Below are 15000 nucleotides of genomic sequence, written 5' to 3'. Positions count from 1 at the left end.
ACAGTGCAGTATGATATAATAAACAGTATAATCGAAGTTACCTGGTTTATGAAACGGACCAGAGGTATTCCGAGCTTCTTCATCCTTGACCTTTGACCCCCCCAGACCTGCAGATCTACGCGGTGACCCCGGTGCCGGACCATCTGGCCGTCCTCCAGATGGAACGAGTCCCTGACCGCATCAAGAGCTTCTACCGCGTCAACAACCTGCGGCGCTTCCGCCACGACCGGCCCTTCCACAAGGGGGCCAAGGACCGAGACAACGAGTTCAAGGTGAGTTCAAGGCCAGAGATCCTCCCACCTCCCCACCCAGCCACCCCTCTTCTTTCAACTGCCCCCCCTTCATTGGCCCTTCCAGAGCCTGTGGATTGAGAGGACCACCCTGACGCTCTCTCACCCGCTACCTGGTATCTCGCGCTGGTTCGAGGTGGACAAGAGGGAGCTGGTGAGTCACTGGTTCACGATTCTGGTTCACGATTCTGTGCTGCTGCCGCTGCTGCTGCCGCTGCTTTCTCACTGCTTGGTGCCCACCCCCCCGCCGCCAGGTGGAGGTGAGCCCCCTGGAGAATGCCCTCTCGGTGGTGGAGAACAAGAACCAGGAGCTGCGGACGCTGATTGGCCAGTACCAGCACAAGCAGCTGCACAGCAACGTCAACCTGCTCAGCATGACCCTCAACGGCGTGGTGGACGCCGCCGTCAACGGGGGCGTGGCCAGATACCAGGAGGTACAGTGGGGGGATGGGAAGGGGGGCGAAGTCTTTAAGGTCTTACCAATGTTCATGGTTTTCAAGTCCAGCTGTGTTTTGATGTGGGGCTGTGATGGAGGTGTTGGAAGAAGTTGAGGGATGATGATTTGGATCCTCCCCCTGAGGGGCTGGGCCTGAGGAGCCATTTACAGCTCGTTGGTTGATCTAACAGGCAGTGGGGACCAATCTCCTAGTCCTTGTCTGACCAGGAGGAGGATGGAACCCACAACCTCACAGTCTCACTCCATCACTGAGGCACTGGGCCCCTGGAGCACTGGTCCACTGGGCCCCTGGACCACTGGTCCACTGGTTCACTGGACCACTGGGACACTGGGCCACTGAACCACTGCCCCACTGGTCCACTGGGACACTGGGCCACTAAACCACTTTGCTGGTTATGGTGTTGCTCCTTTGGCAGCCACAGATCTGAGTCAGAAAGGTCAAAGTTCAAGAGCCCAGCTAGCCAGCCTAGCAAGTGCTAGGCTAGCCCTGGTGCTGTGCTCCCTGGGTGTAGTCCCTCACCATGGCCGATGCTCCCTGTCACCAGGCGTTCTTCGACAAGGACTACATCAGCAGCCACCCCGAGGACTCGGACAAGATCACGCAGCTCAAGGACCTGATGCAGGAGCAGGTGAGGGGTCAGACTTTGTCCAGGGTTGGCGGGGGCAGAGCTACCACAGCTGACGCCGTGTCTCCCCCCTGGCTCCACCTCCCCTCTCAGGTCCACATCCTGGGCCTGGGTCTTGCCGTGCACGAGAAGCTGGTGCACCCGGAGATGCGACCGCTGCACAAGAAGCTCATCGACCAGTTCCAGATGATGCGGAGCAGCCTCTGCCACGTGAGTCCCTACCCCCCCCCCCCCCACACCCAGCACCGACCTCCCCGAACACCTGACCACTCCACCCCCCCTCTCGTCACCGGGGGGCGGAGCTTAACCCTTAGCGTCTCTGTTGCTGCTCCAGGGCCTGCCGGGTCTGGAGAAGAGCCGAGGAGTCCTGAGCTCCCACAACCCCCTGAGTCCTGACACCTTCAGACTGGTGCAGCGCCACAGGTCCCACACACACACACACACACACACACACACACACACACACACACACACACACACTCTAACCCCGCCTCCCTCTCTGCAGTGAACCAGTGGGCAGTCTGTTGATTCTGGCTGATGGTTCTCTGCTGGAACACGCTGAGGATTTCTACCGCATGCAGGTCAGCCAGGTGATGGGGAGGGGCGGGGCTGCAGGTGTTAGCCCCGCCCACTGCACCCCCCCCAACACACACACGCCCGCTAACCTGAGTTGTCTCGCCCCCACCCAGCCGAGCCCCTCCTCCTCCAGCCTCAGCTCCACCCACTCGGCACCCTCGCAGATGATAAGCTCCACCCCCTCCTCCACCATCAGAGGTAAGCTCCGCCCCCTCCGCATAGCTGCTGTGTGTCTGTGGAAGCTGAGTGTTATGTTGTGTTGTGTGTGTGTGTGTGTGTGTGCAGTGGGTTCGCCGTCGCTGCCCGACAAGTTCCGCCACCACCACCGGGAGGCGCTGATGCTGCTGCCGCCGCCGCTGCAGCGGGACCGACCCAGCAGCGCCATGTACTCCAACCTGGCGGAAAACGGCCAGGTGAGCAGAGCGCCCCCTGCTGGCTGACCACCTCCTCCTCGAGTCCACATGGCCATCATCCAGGCCACCGTAGTTCACCGGCAAACTCCAACATATGTGATAATAATAATGAAAAGATAGTCGCAGTAACACTGTTGGGTTGTGTTGTTGTGTTGTGCGTCTGCAGCTGCAGAACTTCCAGCGAGCGCTGCTGCACCAGGTCATCGGACCCTGCAAGCCCTGCAGTGACCCCAACCTGTCTGTGGCCGAGAGAGGTAGGACAGCTACAGGGGGGGAGAGAGAGAGAGAGAGAGAGAGAGAGAGAGAGAGAGAGAGAGAGGGACACTCACTGCAGTGAACGGCTCCACTGATTCTCTCTCCTCTGTATCCTTGACTCGCCCCTCCCCCCTCTGGCCCCGCCCCCTCCAGTCCTGAGCGCCCCCAGTAGCTGGAGTCTGGACAGCGGCACCAGGGAGCCCCTCCCCTTCCTGTCTGCTCAGGTGACCAGTGTGATGGCGCCCCCTGTGCCCCCCCGCAACCTGCCGCACGGTACGACACCATGAGTGTGTGTGTGTGTGTGTGTGTGTGTGTGTGTGTGTGTGTGGACACTCAGCCAACACACACTGCTACGTCACTTCTTCCTTGGCTGACAGAGGTGGTGGTGGGCGGGGCTTAACCTCTCAGAAACTCCAGTGAGAAGATTTCAACATGGCTCCTCCCCTTCCTCCTGACTCCTCCCCCTCCCCCAGCTCCTCCTCCCACACGGTCTCACCTGTCTCCTCCTCGGGGTCGAGTCGTTTCGGCTCCTCAGGGAGAGGAGGAGCACGCACAGAAGCTCCTCCTCTTTTCCTCTGTACTTCCTGCTTCCCCTCCTGCTCTGGCCAATCAGAGGTCCTCTCAGCCACTGAGCATCAGGAGACTCCCAGCCCCACCTCCTCCCACCTCCTCCTCAGCTCTCTGCAGTGCGTCTCTCAGTCCTGCTGTGTCTCCCCCTGTAGGCCAACACCTGTCGGTGCACTTTGACGCTTTCCACCATCAGCTCAGTGACCTCCCTCCAGCCCTCCCTGCGCGCTCCTTAAGAAAGGTACCCTCCTCCTCCTGCTCCTCCTCCTCCTCCTGGTCCTGCTACTGGTTGCCCTCCTCTCCTCCTCCTTCTCCTGCTCCTCCTCCTCCTCCTCTTTCTCCTGCTCCTCCTCCTCTTCTTTCTCCTGCTCCTTTTCCTCCTCCGCTTCCTCCTCCTCTCTTCCTACTGCCCCTCCTCCTCCTGCTCTTTTTTTCTTCTCCTTCTCCTCCTGCTGTTCCTCCTCCAGCAGTTCCTCTCCTCCCCTCCCTTATCTCCTCCTCCTCCTCCTCCTCCTCACTTCAGAGGCTGGCAGAGTTCTTTGAAAGGCCTCTCAGTGTTTGCCACCAGGGGGCGCTCCTGTATTTCTTTCACCAGCGATGTTTGAGTTGTCAGTCAGAATTCAACCAGAGGACAGACTGAGACCATTTAAACTCCAGTAGTTTTTCTTTATATTAAGTAATTAAACTCCAGCACTGTTTTTTTTAAACTCTACTAGTTTTTTTTTCTCCAATAGTGACTTAAGTTAACTTAACTTATGTTTTAATTTGAACTCCGGTAGTTCTCTAAAACTCCACTAGCTTCCATTTTTTTTTTTTTAACTTTTAAAACTTTTTTTCCTTCAGTCGATGTTCTTTTGAACCCTGGTAGTTTTTAAACTCCAGTAGTTTTCTTCCTCTCTGTGGGTCTGACTGATGTTTCGCCGCCGACTCTGACCAGAGGTAGCGCTGTGGCGTGCGATGTGATTGGCCGCCGGAGGCCCAGCCGTCAGTTGATTGGTCGACAGTCAGCGAGTTCTAACGTGATGTTTGTCGCCCCCCAGTGGCCCCTGCAGCCTATACCTGCCTCACCCACCAGTCCGCCCTGCGTCCTGGGTGGCAGTAGCTCCACCCTGTCGGCCAGCTCGGGGGTCTCCTCGCTCAGCGACAGCAGCTTTAGCCCCGCCCCCTCCGACACCCCCGCCAGCCGCACCCTGGAGTCCCTCCCCAGCAGCCAGGCCTGGACCCCCGACCAGGAGGACCAGGACCAGGACCAGGACCAGGACTCGCCCTACCAGCCCATCAGCTACAACACGTCGGAGCTGGAGGTCCTGGAAGGGGGCGTGGCAGTGGCACCAGGGGGGGAGGGGCTTCACCTCCTCCTCCAGCACCACCAGCAGCACCAGCACCTCCTCCTGCACCAGCAGCACCTCCTCCTCCACCCTCCCTGCCCGCCCCTCTACCACCTTCACCACCAGCCCCCCCTGCCTCCCAAGCCCCACCCCCACCTGCCGGAGGACGACCAGGCCCCGCCCACCCACTGGGCCCCTCCCCCTCCTGCCGCTCCTCGGCCAATGGGGCGCAGGATCTCGCAGCCCGTGGCGGCAGCCAGGGAGGAGCAGGCCAGCAGCAGGGTGGCGTGGGAGCGCGGCGTGGAGTGACGCCTCACTTCCTGTTCCTGCACTGAGCCACTTCCTGCCAGCTGACAGTTTAATAAAAACTACCGCAGTTTTCCTGCTAGTTTTCTGTTTTTTTGTCTAAATCCACTTTGTGAAGCACAGAGTTCACCAGCCACTCAAAACACACACACACACACACACACACACACACACACACACACACCTTCCTGGACTTCCTTCCTGGACTGTGGGAGGAGCCTGGGGCCGACCAATCAGATCACTCTCTGCTGCAGAGATGTTATGACGTGCGTGCGTGTGTGTGTGCATGCGTGTGTGTGTGCGTCGTTGATACTAATATGCAACAATAACTTTATTTAAAACCTTTAGCCTGGACAAGCCGTGGTCTAACTGCAGTGAGCGCCCCCTGTCCTGCAGGAGGTGAAGTGCAGCCCACTCTCCTTCACTCTCGGACACTTTTGAACTCCGGTGAACCAGCAGCGTTTCTAACGGGGATTGAATTTGTTTTGTCAGCATGTTTTCTTTTACACTGGAAACGCCGAGCGTTGAGTTCAGGAGCCGCTCGGAAGATTCACAACTTGTCGGCAAAGATTGTCCAACCGTCTGTTGCCGCCGTCGTGTACCCGTTGATGACTGCCTTGTACTTTTTCCAAGTTTTTACAAGCGTCTATTCTTCGAGTTCGCGCTGAAAACGGACAAACAGGACATTGTTTTCACGACAACGACCTGAAACCAGAAAACACAACTTTAAAAAGTAGCGACGAGTTTGAGTTTGGACCCCTGAAGTTTGGTTTTCACTTGTGTTTGTGTTTTGTTCCCTCCCCCCCCCCCCTTTTCTATCTTTGTTTGTAGTTATCACAATCAGTCGGCACTTCCTGTTTCCTTTGACTCCGCCAGTTGCTAGCTTTAGCTTAGCGGCTGTGTACAGACTGCACGATTTGTGGGCTAGCGCTCGTGCTAGTGCTTGTGTTGTCCGTGTCTTGATGACATTAATGCTGCTATACCACAAAGAAACTTCACCCAACTTTCCATCAGATGTGGGAACTGTAGCCACTAAAATCTGCTCTGTATTTATTTTTCATTTTGTCGGGAATCTTGTTTAAACTTTGGATGTCAAGGCTTCAAATGTCTTTTCTTGGTTTTTTTTTGTGTTTGTAGACTTTTTGTTTTATTTAAACTTTGTCTAACGCCGTAGTTTTCTTTTTTTTATGTCTTTAAAACAAAAGACGCCTGCAAGTTTCCCTGTGAGACTGTCGGGTTCCACTGTGTTAGCTTTAGCTCTGTGTTGCTAATGTTCTGGGAAACATAATAAAGGTCCCCCTGAGGGGAGCGACAAGCTCTTTTTGTACGATGACGATACGTCATCTTTTTATCGCTGTACGTCGACAGATTTTTTTCATATTTTACAAATAACCTCTGAGATATTTAAACACAATGCTGTTTGCTCTTGTTTGTGTTGCATGACTCTGAAGTGTGTTGGTGTCTCTCCTCCTCACTGAACGCTGCTCTGTCGTGGACTCACCAGTAACCACCCACATTAAATCAAAACCTTTGACCGAGTTCTCACCACGTGTGCTGTGTGTTGACCGCGGGAACCATGTGACCTCCACAGAGCTCCCATAGCATGAGGTTTCTGCAATTTAGCACTAACCCTAATTTCAGCCTTAAGCGTAACCCTAATGCCATGCGAGTCTATAAAGTTCAACTTTGTCCTAGAGACTCTGACACTCTTCCTTTTTCATCAGGAGCCGCCAAGACACACCCACGTAAAATTTGGGGCTTCTAGCACATGAGGAACCCTGAAAGCCTAACCCTTATTTCAGCCTCTCTCGGTATCAGGCCGAGAGAGGATCCAGCATCTCTCGACCCAAGCATCTATACCTCGGACCTCAGCCTACATCTGAAAACAAGGCAGCGGCAACATCCAATGAGACTGGGGTGCGGAGACCAGACAGCCAATCAGAGGAGGACGTCATCTGAGCGCGCCAGCAAGAACAACTGGATCTTCTCTATCTAAAAAGACTGACCAGGGGACAAAGAGTCAGTCAGACTTCAGGACCTGATAGCACTTGTTGATGTTAGGCTTGAACTCGACCCAGAGCTCTGTATACTTGTATTCTGAATTTGCATACTGAAGATAAAATCAGCATTCTCCTAAAACTCTTCATTAAATGAACACGCGGATCGTCAGCACGACACTAGAAAATAAGGCGATCCAACAAACCCAAAAACCCTAACCCTAATTTCAGCCTTAACGGCATACAAGTCTATGGGGGTCAAAGGTCAACTTGGTCCTAGAGACGTGGGGCCACTTGCTTTGTCATCAGGATCCCTCAAGAAGCGCCCACGCCAAATTTGGGGGTTCTAGGACGTGAGGTACCGCGAAACCCTAACCCTAATTTCAGCCTTAAGTGTAACCCTAACCCTAATTTCAGCCTTAACGCTAACCCTAATGTCATACAAGTCTATGGGGGTCAAAGGTCAACTTTGTCCTAGAGATGTGGGGCCACTTGCTTTGTCATCAGGATCCCTCAAGAAGCGCCCACGCCAAATTTGGGGCTTCTAGCGTATGAGGAACCCCGAAACCCTAACCCTAATTTCAGCCTTAAACGTAACCCTAACCCTAACTTCAGCCTTAACGCTAACCCTAATGCCATACTAGTCTATGGGGGTCAAAGGTCAACTTTGTCCTAGAGACGTGGGGCCACTTGCTTTGTCATCAGGATCCCTCAAGAAGTGCCCACACCAAATTTGGGGCTTCTAGCACGTGAGGAACCCCGAAATCCTAACCCTAATTTCAGCCTTAAGCGTAACCCTAACCCTAACCCTAATTTCAGCCTTAACACTAACCCTAATGCCATACAAGTCTATGGGGGTCAAAGGTCAACTTTGTCCTAGAGACGTGGGGCCACTTGCTTTGTCATCAGGATCCCTCAAAAAGCGCCCACGCCAAATTTGGGGCTTCTAGCGTATGAGGAACCCCGAAACCCTAACCCTAACTTCAGCCTTAACGCTAACCTTAATGCCATACAAGTCTATGGGGTCAAAGGTCAACTTTGTCCTAGAGACTCTGGGACACTTGCAGGTTCATCAGGAGCCCCCAAGACACACCCACGTAAAATTTGGGGGTTCCAGCACGTGAGGAACCCCGTCTTTCACAATTTTGCCATTGACATTATGATATTTTTCAGTTTTCCAGGTGGATTATTTCAAAAATTATACAGTCGAAATTGACATGTGAGGTATCGTTGTAAAGCCTGGGAGCTCGGGTCAATGGCAAAGTTGTCAACGTTGGAGTCCTCACAAAAGGCCAAAAATGATTTCCCGTAAAATATGTCTGAATTTTCTATGTTGAACAGTGTTGGGGAAAGCACTGCCATCTAGCGGTCAAATTGCGGATTTTTTTTTTTTTTTTTTTTTTTTTTAAGGTGGAATCGAAACCTAAAGAAGCACCGCGGCGAATGTGGTGCCAACTTGAGCGTTGTCTTCTTTTGCCTTGCTAGCTAGGACTTCACTTACCACTCTCATTCCTCGCTGCTTTATCCCCGCTGCGGGCGAAGAACTTCCTGGTATCCATCCAGGAGGATCCTGTTTGAGTCAAATCAAAATCACATATTTAAATAGTTGTGAAACGCAACTGCTTCACATCGCCTGCCTCTCTCTCTCTCTCTCTCTCTCGCTCTCTCTCTCTCTCTCTCGCTCTCTCTCTCTCTCTCACGACTTGTAAATCAGCCGAAGTCGCCACACGTGAATAAATTACCATATTAAGTAGCCATGTGCGCATTGTTTATGTGGAGTGAACACGGTAGCAATGAATGACCATATCAAGTAGTATGTATGCATTCTGTAGTCTCTGCTCCGTAGACTTAAAACTCTGAAGTGATTTTTTTTTTTTTTTTTTTTAATGGTGAAATTTTTACTGGGGCACTGCAGATCAATACTGGGGCACGCGCCCTGGTGAAAACTGTCTGGTGAGATTTCAAAACAATGCGCACGTGGCTACTTAATATGGTAGCCATCCACTCCCCAGCAGCAGTGGCAAATCATAACTTAACACAGGGCTTCAATATGGTTTGCATCATTTGAACCGCTTTGTTACCGATAGACAAAATAAATAAATTTAATGTTTAAATTGTATTGTAATATTTTAATTGAATGTTTTTACACCACCATCAATAAAGTGCATGACGGATGTCTTTTTAACAAAGTAATTAAATAAAGCTGAAAAGAACAAGGGTTCCATTCATATCCTCCTCTATGCAAGCTGCGCAGCCAGGACGCAGTTGATGCGAATGGGTTGCGCAATGCTATTGCCTGCAGCTACGTAGATTACGGTTTTAAACGCAAACTCTATGGAAGCGTACGAAAGCGCAGTGCATTCACTGGATTTCAAAGAAATTAAAAAGAAGAAGAAGAAGAAGAAGACGAAGAAGAAGAAGAAGAAGAAGAAGAAGAAGAAGAAGATTTTTGATTTTTACAATCACATTTATTTACAAAGTACAGGCTAAAAACTTATGCACCTTTCCTAACATAAATAAAATGATTAAAACAAAGAAATAAAATGAACTAAAAAATAAAATAATGAACAACAACACAAAATCAAAACCCAAACCAAAAGAGACAACCCATTCAAAACAAAACGAAATAAAAATAAAAGTATTAAATGAATAAATACATAAATAGACAAAAAAACACAAACACAAATCAAAAGCCAAAAAAAAGAAAACATTCAATCTTTTAGTGCATCAGAAAAAAATAACTTATTGTTTAAAATAGCACACAAAATATTCTTGTGGCACCAGATTTTTTGGAAAGCATCAAGGTCTTTCACCATTTTAAAAAAAGAAAACTCTAGGTGGATTCGGGAACGCAGGTTACGGCGCCACACCATTGTTGCATCATCACTACCGAGACATTCTGTTTTATTTTTCCTTGAGATGTAAATTGCCATTTTTGCTTCTCCAATAATAAAATATAAAAGTTGCCACATTTCTTTGTTTTTTTTGCTGTAGCCCGTACCATAAATAAAATTTGTGATTGTAAAAACCTGATTAAAAGAACTAAAAACATTAGTTAAAACAATAAAAAATGCAGTGAGTCTAAAACAATCAATAAAAATGTGAAAAACCGTTTCGCTGGAGTCGCAGAAGGGGCACTGGTTGGACACAGCAGGGTTAATGATGGAGATAAAAGCATTGGAGGCAATGGCCCCATGCAGGATCCGCCACTGAAGATCACCTGTTCTTTTCTTCAGTGGCGGCTTGTACAGGACTCTCCAGTGGGGTGTACCGTCCAGTCTTTTACTCCAAGCACACGTTGTTCTTTTTCCCAGAGTCTTTTGGTTAAAAACTTGTACGCACACTTTATAGAAGTCCTTCTTCTTAGTGTGGCCAAGGTGAAGGGATGTGGTCTTTAGTAGAGGGCCTTCGGTCTCAAAGCGAGGAGTGATTCTTAAAGCCGGGAAGGGTTCTGTGGTGTCTGGCTCTGTGCCTGACTCCAGCTGCACAAGGAGACTGCGTTCTCCAGGGGATAGTCTCTCCCTCCACAGCTGGAGCAGTCTCTCCGTCATCCTGGTGGACTGCAGGCCCAGCACACTTCCCACAGTCTGGTGGTCGCCAAGGGTCGGTCCTGCCGCTCGGACCAGGCGCTGCAAGTCCACGGTGTTTGTCCTAAGCAGAGCAGCCGTCAGCCCGGGCGTCGCACCACTAGAAATGTCCAATCTTGCACCATGAATGAGTGGTTCTTTTAAAAGCCAAAGCAGAGAATCGGAGGTGTTTTTTTCTTTGCTGCTTCTAAAAAAAGCCCATACTTTAAAAACACTTTGATAAAAAGGAGGAATCCCATTTAACTTTAAAAAATTGGAATCCATTAAAAACAGAGCAGTGTCCAGTCCCAGTTGACTCACCTCTCTGAAGATGCAGCTGGCCACACCCCTCCACACCAGGTCTGTTGGACCAGTCAGGAAGCGCTGGAGAAACTGCAGCCTGAAAGCTGCAGTCCTGCTGGCCAGGTGGATGAGGCCCTGTCCCCCCTCCTCTCTCGGTAAAAACAGCACCCCCTGTGGCACCCAATGTTTTTCATCCCAAAAAAAATCTATGACTTTCTCTTGGATTCTGACCATAAGTCCAGCTGGAGGGTCCAGACAGGACAGTCGGTGCCACAGGAGGGACGCGACTAGGTTGTTTAAAACCAGAACTCTGCCTCTATAGGACATCTGTGGGAGCAACCATTTCCATTTTTTTATTCTTTGTTCGATTTTTTCCTCCACTCCTTCCCAGTTTTTTTTCACCATGGCCTCATTTCCGAGGAAGACCCCGAGGTACTTTAGCCCCTCTGTCTTCCAGGCCAGGTTCTGGGGAAGGGTTGGGAGGCCACTTGCCCACTTCCCAACAGCAATTGCCTCACTTTTACTCCAATTAACTTTTGCAGCAGACATTTTATTATATTTATCAGTTAAAATGGTTAAAATATCAACATCGTTTTGGCTTTTAACTAAAACAATGACATCATCCGCATAAGCAGATAAAACAATGTTGCTATTAAAACCAGGTAAAACCAAGCCATTAATATTAAAACGTATTTTTGAGAGGAGAGGTTCTAGGGAGAGTGCATAGAGCATCCCAGACAGAGCACAGCCCTGCCGGACGCCCCTCTGCACCCTGAAGGGAGCACACAAACTGCCGTTGAATTTCAGTAGACTCTCAATGTCACTGTACAACACACGGATCATGGCAATGAAGCCAGGGCTGAACCCAAACCTCCCCATGACTTTCCAGAGGAAGCTGTGTTCAACCCGGTCAAACGCCTTTTCCTGGTCTAGCGAAATGAGACCAGTGTCAATACCCAATGAGCTGGAGACCTCCAAAACATCCCAAATTAGGTAGACGTTGTCTACCATGGACCTGCCGGGTACACAGTAGGTCTGGTCCCGGTGGATGACCTGCTCCATGGCTCTTCCCAGCCTGGAGGCCAACGTTTTGGACAGTATCTTATAGTCCACGCAGAGAAGGGACACCGGGCGCCAGTTCTTAATTTCCTGCAGTTGTCCTTTTTTAGGAAGGAGAGTCACCACTGCTCTTCGACAGGAGAGAGGGAGGGAACCACTGTCCAAGCTTTGGTTCAGAACCTGGAGCAGGTCAGCTCCTAGAATGTCCCAGTACTCGTTGTAGAATTCAACGGTGAGTCCGTCGATCCCCGGGGATCTCCGTCCCTGCATGCCCTTCAGGGCAGCTGTTAATTCCTCCAGCTGTAGAGGGCGGTCCAGCTGTGCATTGATGTCAGCTGACACCTGCGGTAGAGCTCTGAGAAAGTCTTCCTCCAGTTCAACGTCTTCCTCATACTCCGACGAGTAAAGCTGTGAGAAGAACTGTGTGGCTCTGCTCCTGATCTCCTGGGGCTCGGTCAGCTCCTGCCCGGTGTCCGTCAGCAGGCAGTGGATGGCCTTGTGCTGTCCATTCTTCTTCTCCAGGCCGAAGAAGTAACCAGAGGGAGCATCCATCTCCGAGATGTTCTGGATCCGGGACCGGACCAGCGCCCCCTGTACCCTTGAGTCCAACAGGCTGGCTAAGGCCATCTTTTTGGAGTTGAGGACTTCAATGTGTCCTCGATTTCCTGTAGAATAGCCAAGCGCTTCTAATTCCACTATTTCACTCTCCAGGTCTTTGATTGATCTACATGTATACTGTGTGACATTGAGAGTGTACTGCTGACAGAGTAGTTTAATTTGTACTTTTCCATGGTCCCACCACTGGCTAAGACTACTAAAATCAGATATTTGATTTTTAAAACCACACCAGAAAAATTTTAAAACTTCTTTAAAACCTTTATCTAAAATCAAAGCAGAATTAAAATGCCAGTAGGCGCTCTTTGGTAAAATATTTTTTAGGATGACGTCACATAAAACCAGAGAGTGATCAGAAAAACCAGATGGCACAATCCTACAATCTTTAAAAACATTAAAATGATGCTTAAAACAATAAAACCTGTCTAACCTCGCTAGAGAGACTCCGTTCTCTCTCAGGTGGGACCAGGTGTACTGACGACAGTCTGCATGCATCCTCCTCCACACATCCACCAAGTCATGGGAGTAGACCAGCTGTTTCAGAGTGTGCTGGGAAGCTGGATGTGGCTCTGTGTGGTTGCGGTCTAAAAAACCATCTTCAGTACAATTAAAATCCCCGCCCAAAATTAAATAATCCTCCGAGCCGCAGCTGTTTAATTTATTATTAACAATTTCTAAAAACCTCTTCCTCTCTGCTCCATGGTTTGGTGCGTAAATGTTCATAAAAACCAGATTAAAACTGTGGAGCTTGGCTTTGACCAGCAGGCATCTCCCCTTCACGACCTGCTCTACCTCCACAGAGGATGGAGAGAACCTCTTAGAGAGGAGGATGCCCACTCCTCCACTTGCTGTGGTGTTGTGGCTTAAAAACACCCTGCCCTCCCACTCCTTCTCCCAGCACCCCTCAATACTTGCGTCACTGTGGACCTCTTGAAGAAATAAAGTGTCCAAGTGCTTTCTTCTTGCTGTGTCCAACACAAGTGCCCTCTTTTTTAGTTCTCTGGCTCCATTCACATTGAGCGTTCCAATTTTTAAAACCTCCATGTTTGGGATTAAGAGATAAAAAATACAAAAAATAAGAAATAAAAACACAGATAAAAATAAAATCCCTGTCATCATTTTAAAAATGTATTTCTTTTCGGACTCGTATAAGGTGCTTTTTTAACCTGAAGATTTCTTGCTCAGTTAAATCTGATGAACTTTTGTTTTTTATTACATGCTTGGCAGACAGAAAAAAGGTGACTTTGTCAGGAAAGTGCATGTCAATGTTCAAGTTTTTAACTCCTTTTGTTTTTTGCAAGAAGCTTTTTATCATCTTTGCTGAATAGAAATGTTTTTCTCTATTAGCTAGAGGTGTTGTTAAAACAATTTGAGAGAGCGACAATTCGCTGCAGTCAGATATGGCGCCCTCACTGTCACTGCTTTCTTCAGCCGCAGCTCCAGCCCCCAGTCTACCAGTTTTCCCTCCCCCCTCATTTGACACTGTCTGCTTCCTTTTGCTGCGTCTCTGAGACGCAGCAGTTTTCAATTCTGGTGTTTCAAACAGACCATACGTTTTTTCAGTCACACAAGACCCACCACCAGTTCTCTCATCCACACCACCCAGTGCTTCAAAACCACCTCCACCCACTATCATGTCCTCTGAAGGATCTTTTTCTTTTCTTTTTCCCTCACCTGATTCTTCTACCTCACCCGTTTCCCTCACCTCACCTATCTCTCTCACCACACCCGCACCCAACTCTGCAACCTTCCCTGATTCCTCCACCTCACCTGTCTCCCTCACCTCATCTGCTTCCACCACCCCACCATTTTCCCTCACCTCACCTGTCTCCCTCACCACACCCGCACCCAGCTCCGCTACCTTCCCTGATTCCTCCACCTCACCTACTTCTAACCCCGCACCTGATCCCTCCACCTCACCCGTCTCCCCTCCCTGACTCCCTGACTCACCTGTCTCTCCCAACTCACCCTCTTCCATCTCCTCAACCTCTCCACCTTCGTTCTCTCTCACCTCCTGCTCCTTCGCTCCCTCTTCCCTGCTCGGGCCAGCGGTGCCCCCCGTATCTCCGGAGTTTCTCCGTCGTGGAGCGGGGACGGGCTTCTCGCTCGGAGCTGCCGCAGCCGCGACTGCCGCACCGCCGACCGGACCCGTCGCGTCAGCACCCGCCCGGTTCGGACAGGCTCTGACGAGGTGTCCCTCCGCCCCACAGCCGAAGCATTTTACCTCCGACGATGTGGCAAACAGAGTATAATCGAAGTCATCCACTCGTACGATGAATCGATAATTAAACTCTTCCGCCCTGTTGTTTAATATCATGTAAACCTGCCGCCTATGCGACACCACATGGCGAAGCAGCGGAGATTTACACCCAGAAAGCAACTTTCTGATCGGGGAGACCACCTTACCGTGCCGGGACAGTTTTTGGAGCAGGAACTCGTCGCTGATGAAGGGGGGGACGTTGGACAGGGTGATCCGGGCTGCCGGCTGTGTGAGCGGCTGCACCGCCTCGAACAGCCCGTTCACCGTCACCCCGGTCTCCACCAGCAACTTTACCTGCTCCACCCTCTCTAAAAACAGGACCACAGCTCGGTTCATTCGGGCTGCCGACTTCACCGAGCTGTGTCCGATCCGCTCCCCCACG

The 15000-nt window shown here is 50.4% G+C and overlaps 1 protein-coding gene across 1 annotated transcript in view; it reads left to right on the top strand.

The window, feature by feature from the left end:
• LOC142879746 (dedicator of cytokinesis protein 3-like) overlaps positions 1-6150 on the top strand; it is a 34793-nt gene extending 28643 nt beyond the window's left edge. Inside the window, exons 43-55 of the mRNA XM_076013176.1 lie at positions 106-272; positions 358-444; positions 545-724; positions 1293-1376; positions 1467-1583; positions 1708-1796; positions 1879-1954; positions 2063-2147; positions 2235-2362; positions 2529-2616; positions 2771-2890; positions 3340-3425; positions 4225-6150. Of these exons, the coding sequence (XP_075869291.1) occupies positions 106-272; positions 358-444; positions 545-724; positions 1293-1376; positions 1467-1583; positions 1708-1796; positions 1879-1954; positions 2063-2147; positions 2235-2362; positions 2529-2616; positions 2771-2890; positions 3340-3425; positions 4225-4821 (1904 nt within the window). The 3' untranslated portion in view covers positions 4822-6150. The remainder of the gene's footprint in view (positions 1-105; positions 273-357; positions 445-544; positions 725-1292; positions 1377-1466; positions 1584-1707; positions 1797-1878; positions 1955-2062; positions 2148-2234; positions 2363-2528; positions 2617-2770; positions 2891-3339; positions 3426-4224) is intronic.
• Positions 6151-15000: the final 8850 nt, after the last annotated feature.

Source organism: Nelusetta ayraudi, unplaced genomic scaffold, assembly GCF_046127955.1.
Source record: "Nelusetta ayraudi isolate G7.1 ecotype Tasmania unplaced genomic scaffold, CSIRO-AGI_Nayr_v1 ptg000146l, whole genome shotgun sequence".
Lineage (NCBI taxonomy): Eukaryota > Metazoa > Chordata > Actinopteri > Tetraodontiformes > Monacanthidae > Nelusetta > Nelusetta ayraudi.
The sequence above is the reverse complement of the archived record's forward strand: the minus strand, read 5'-3'. Positions and strand labels throughout refer to the sequence as shown.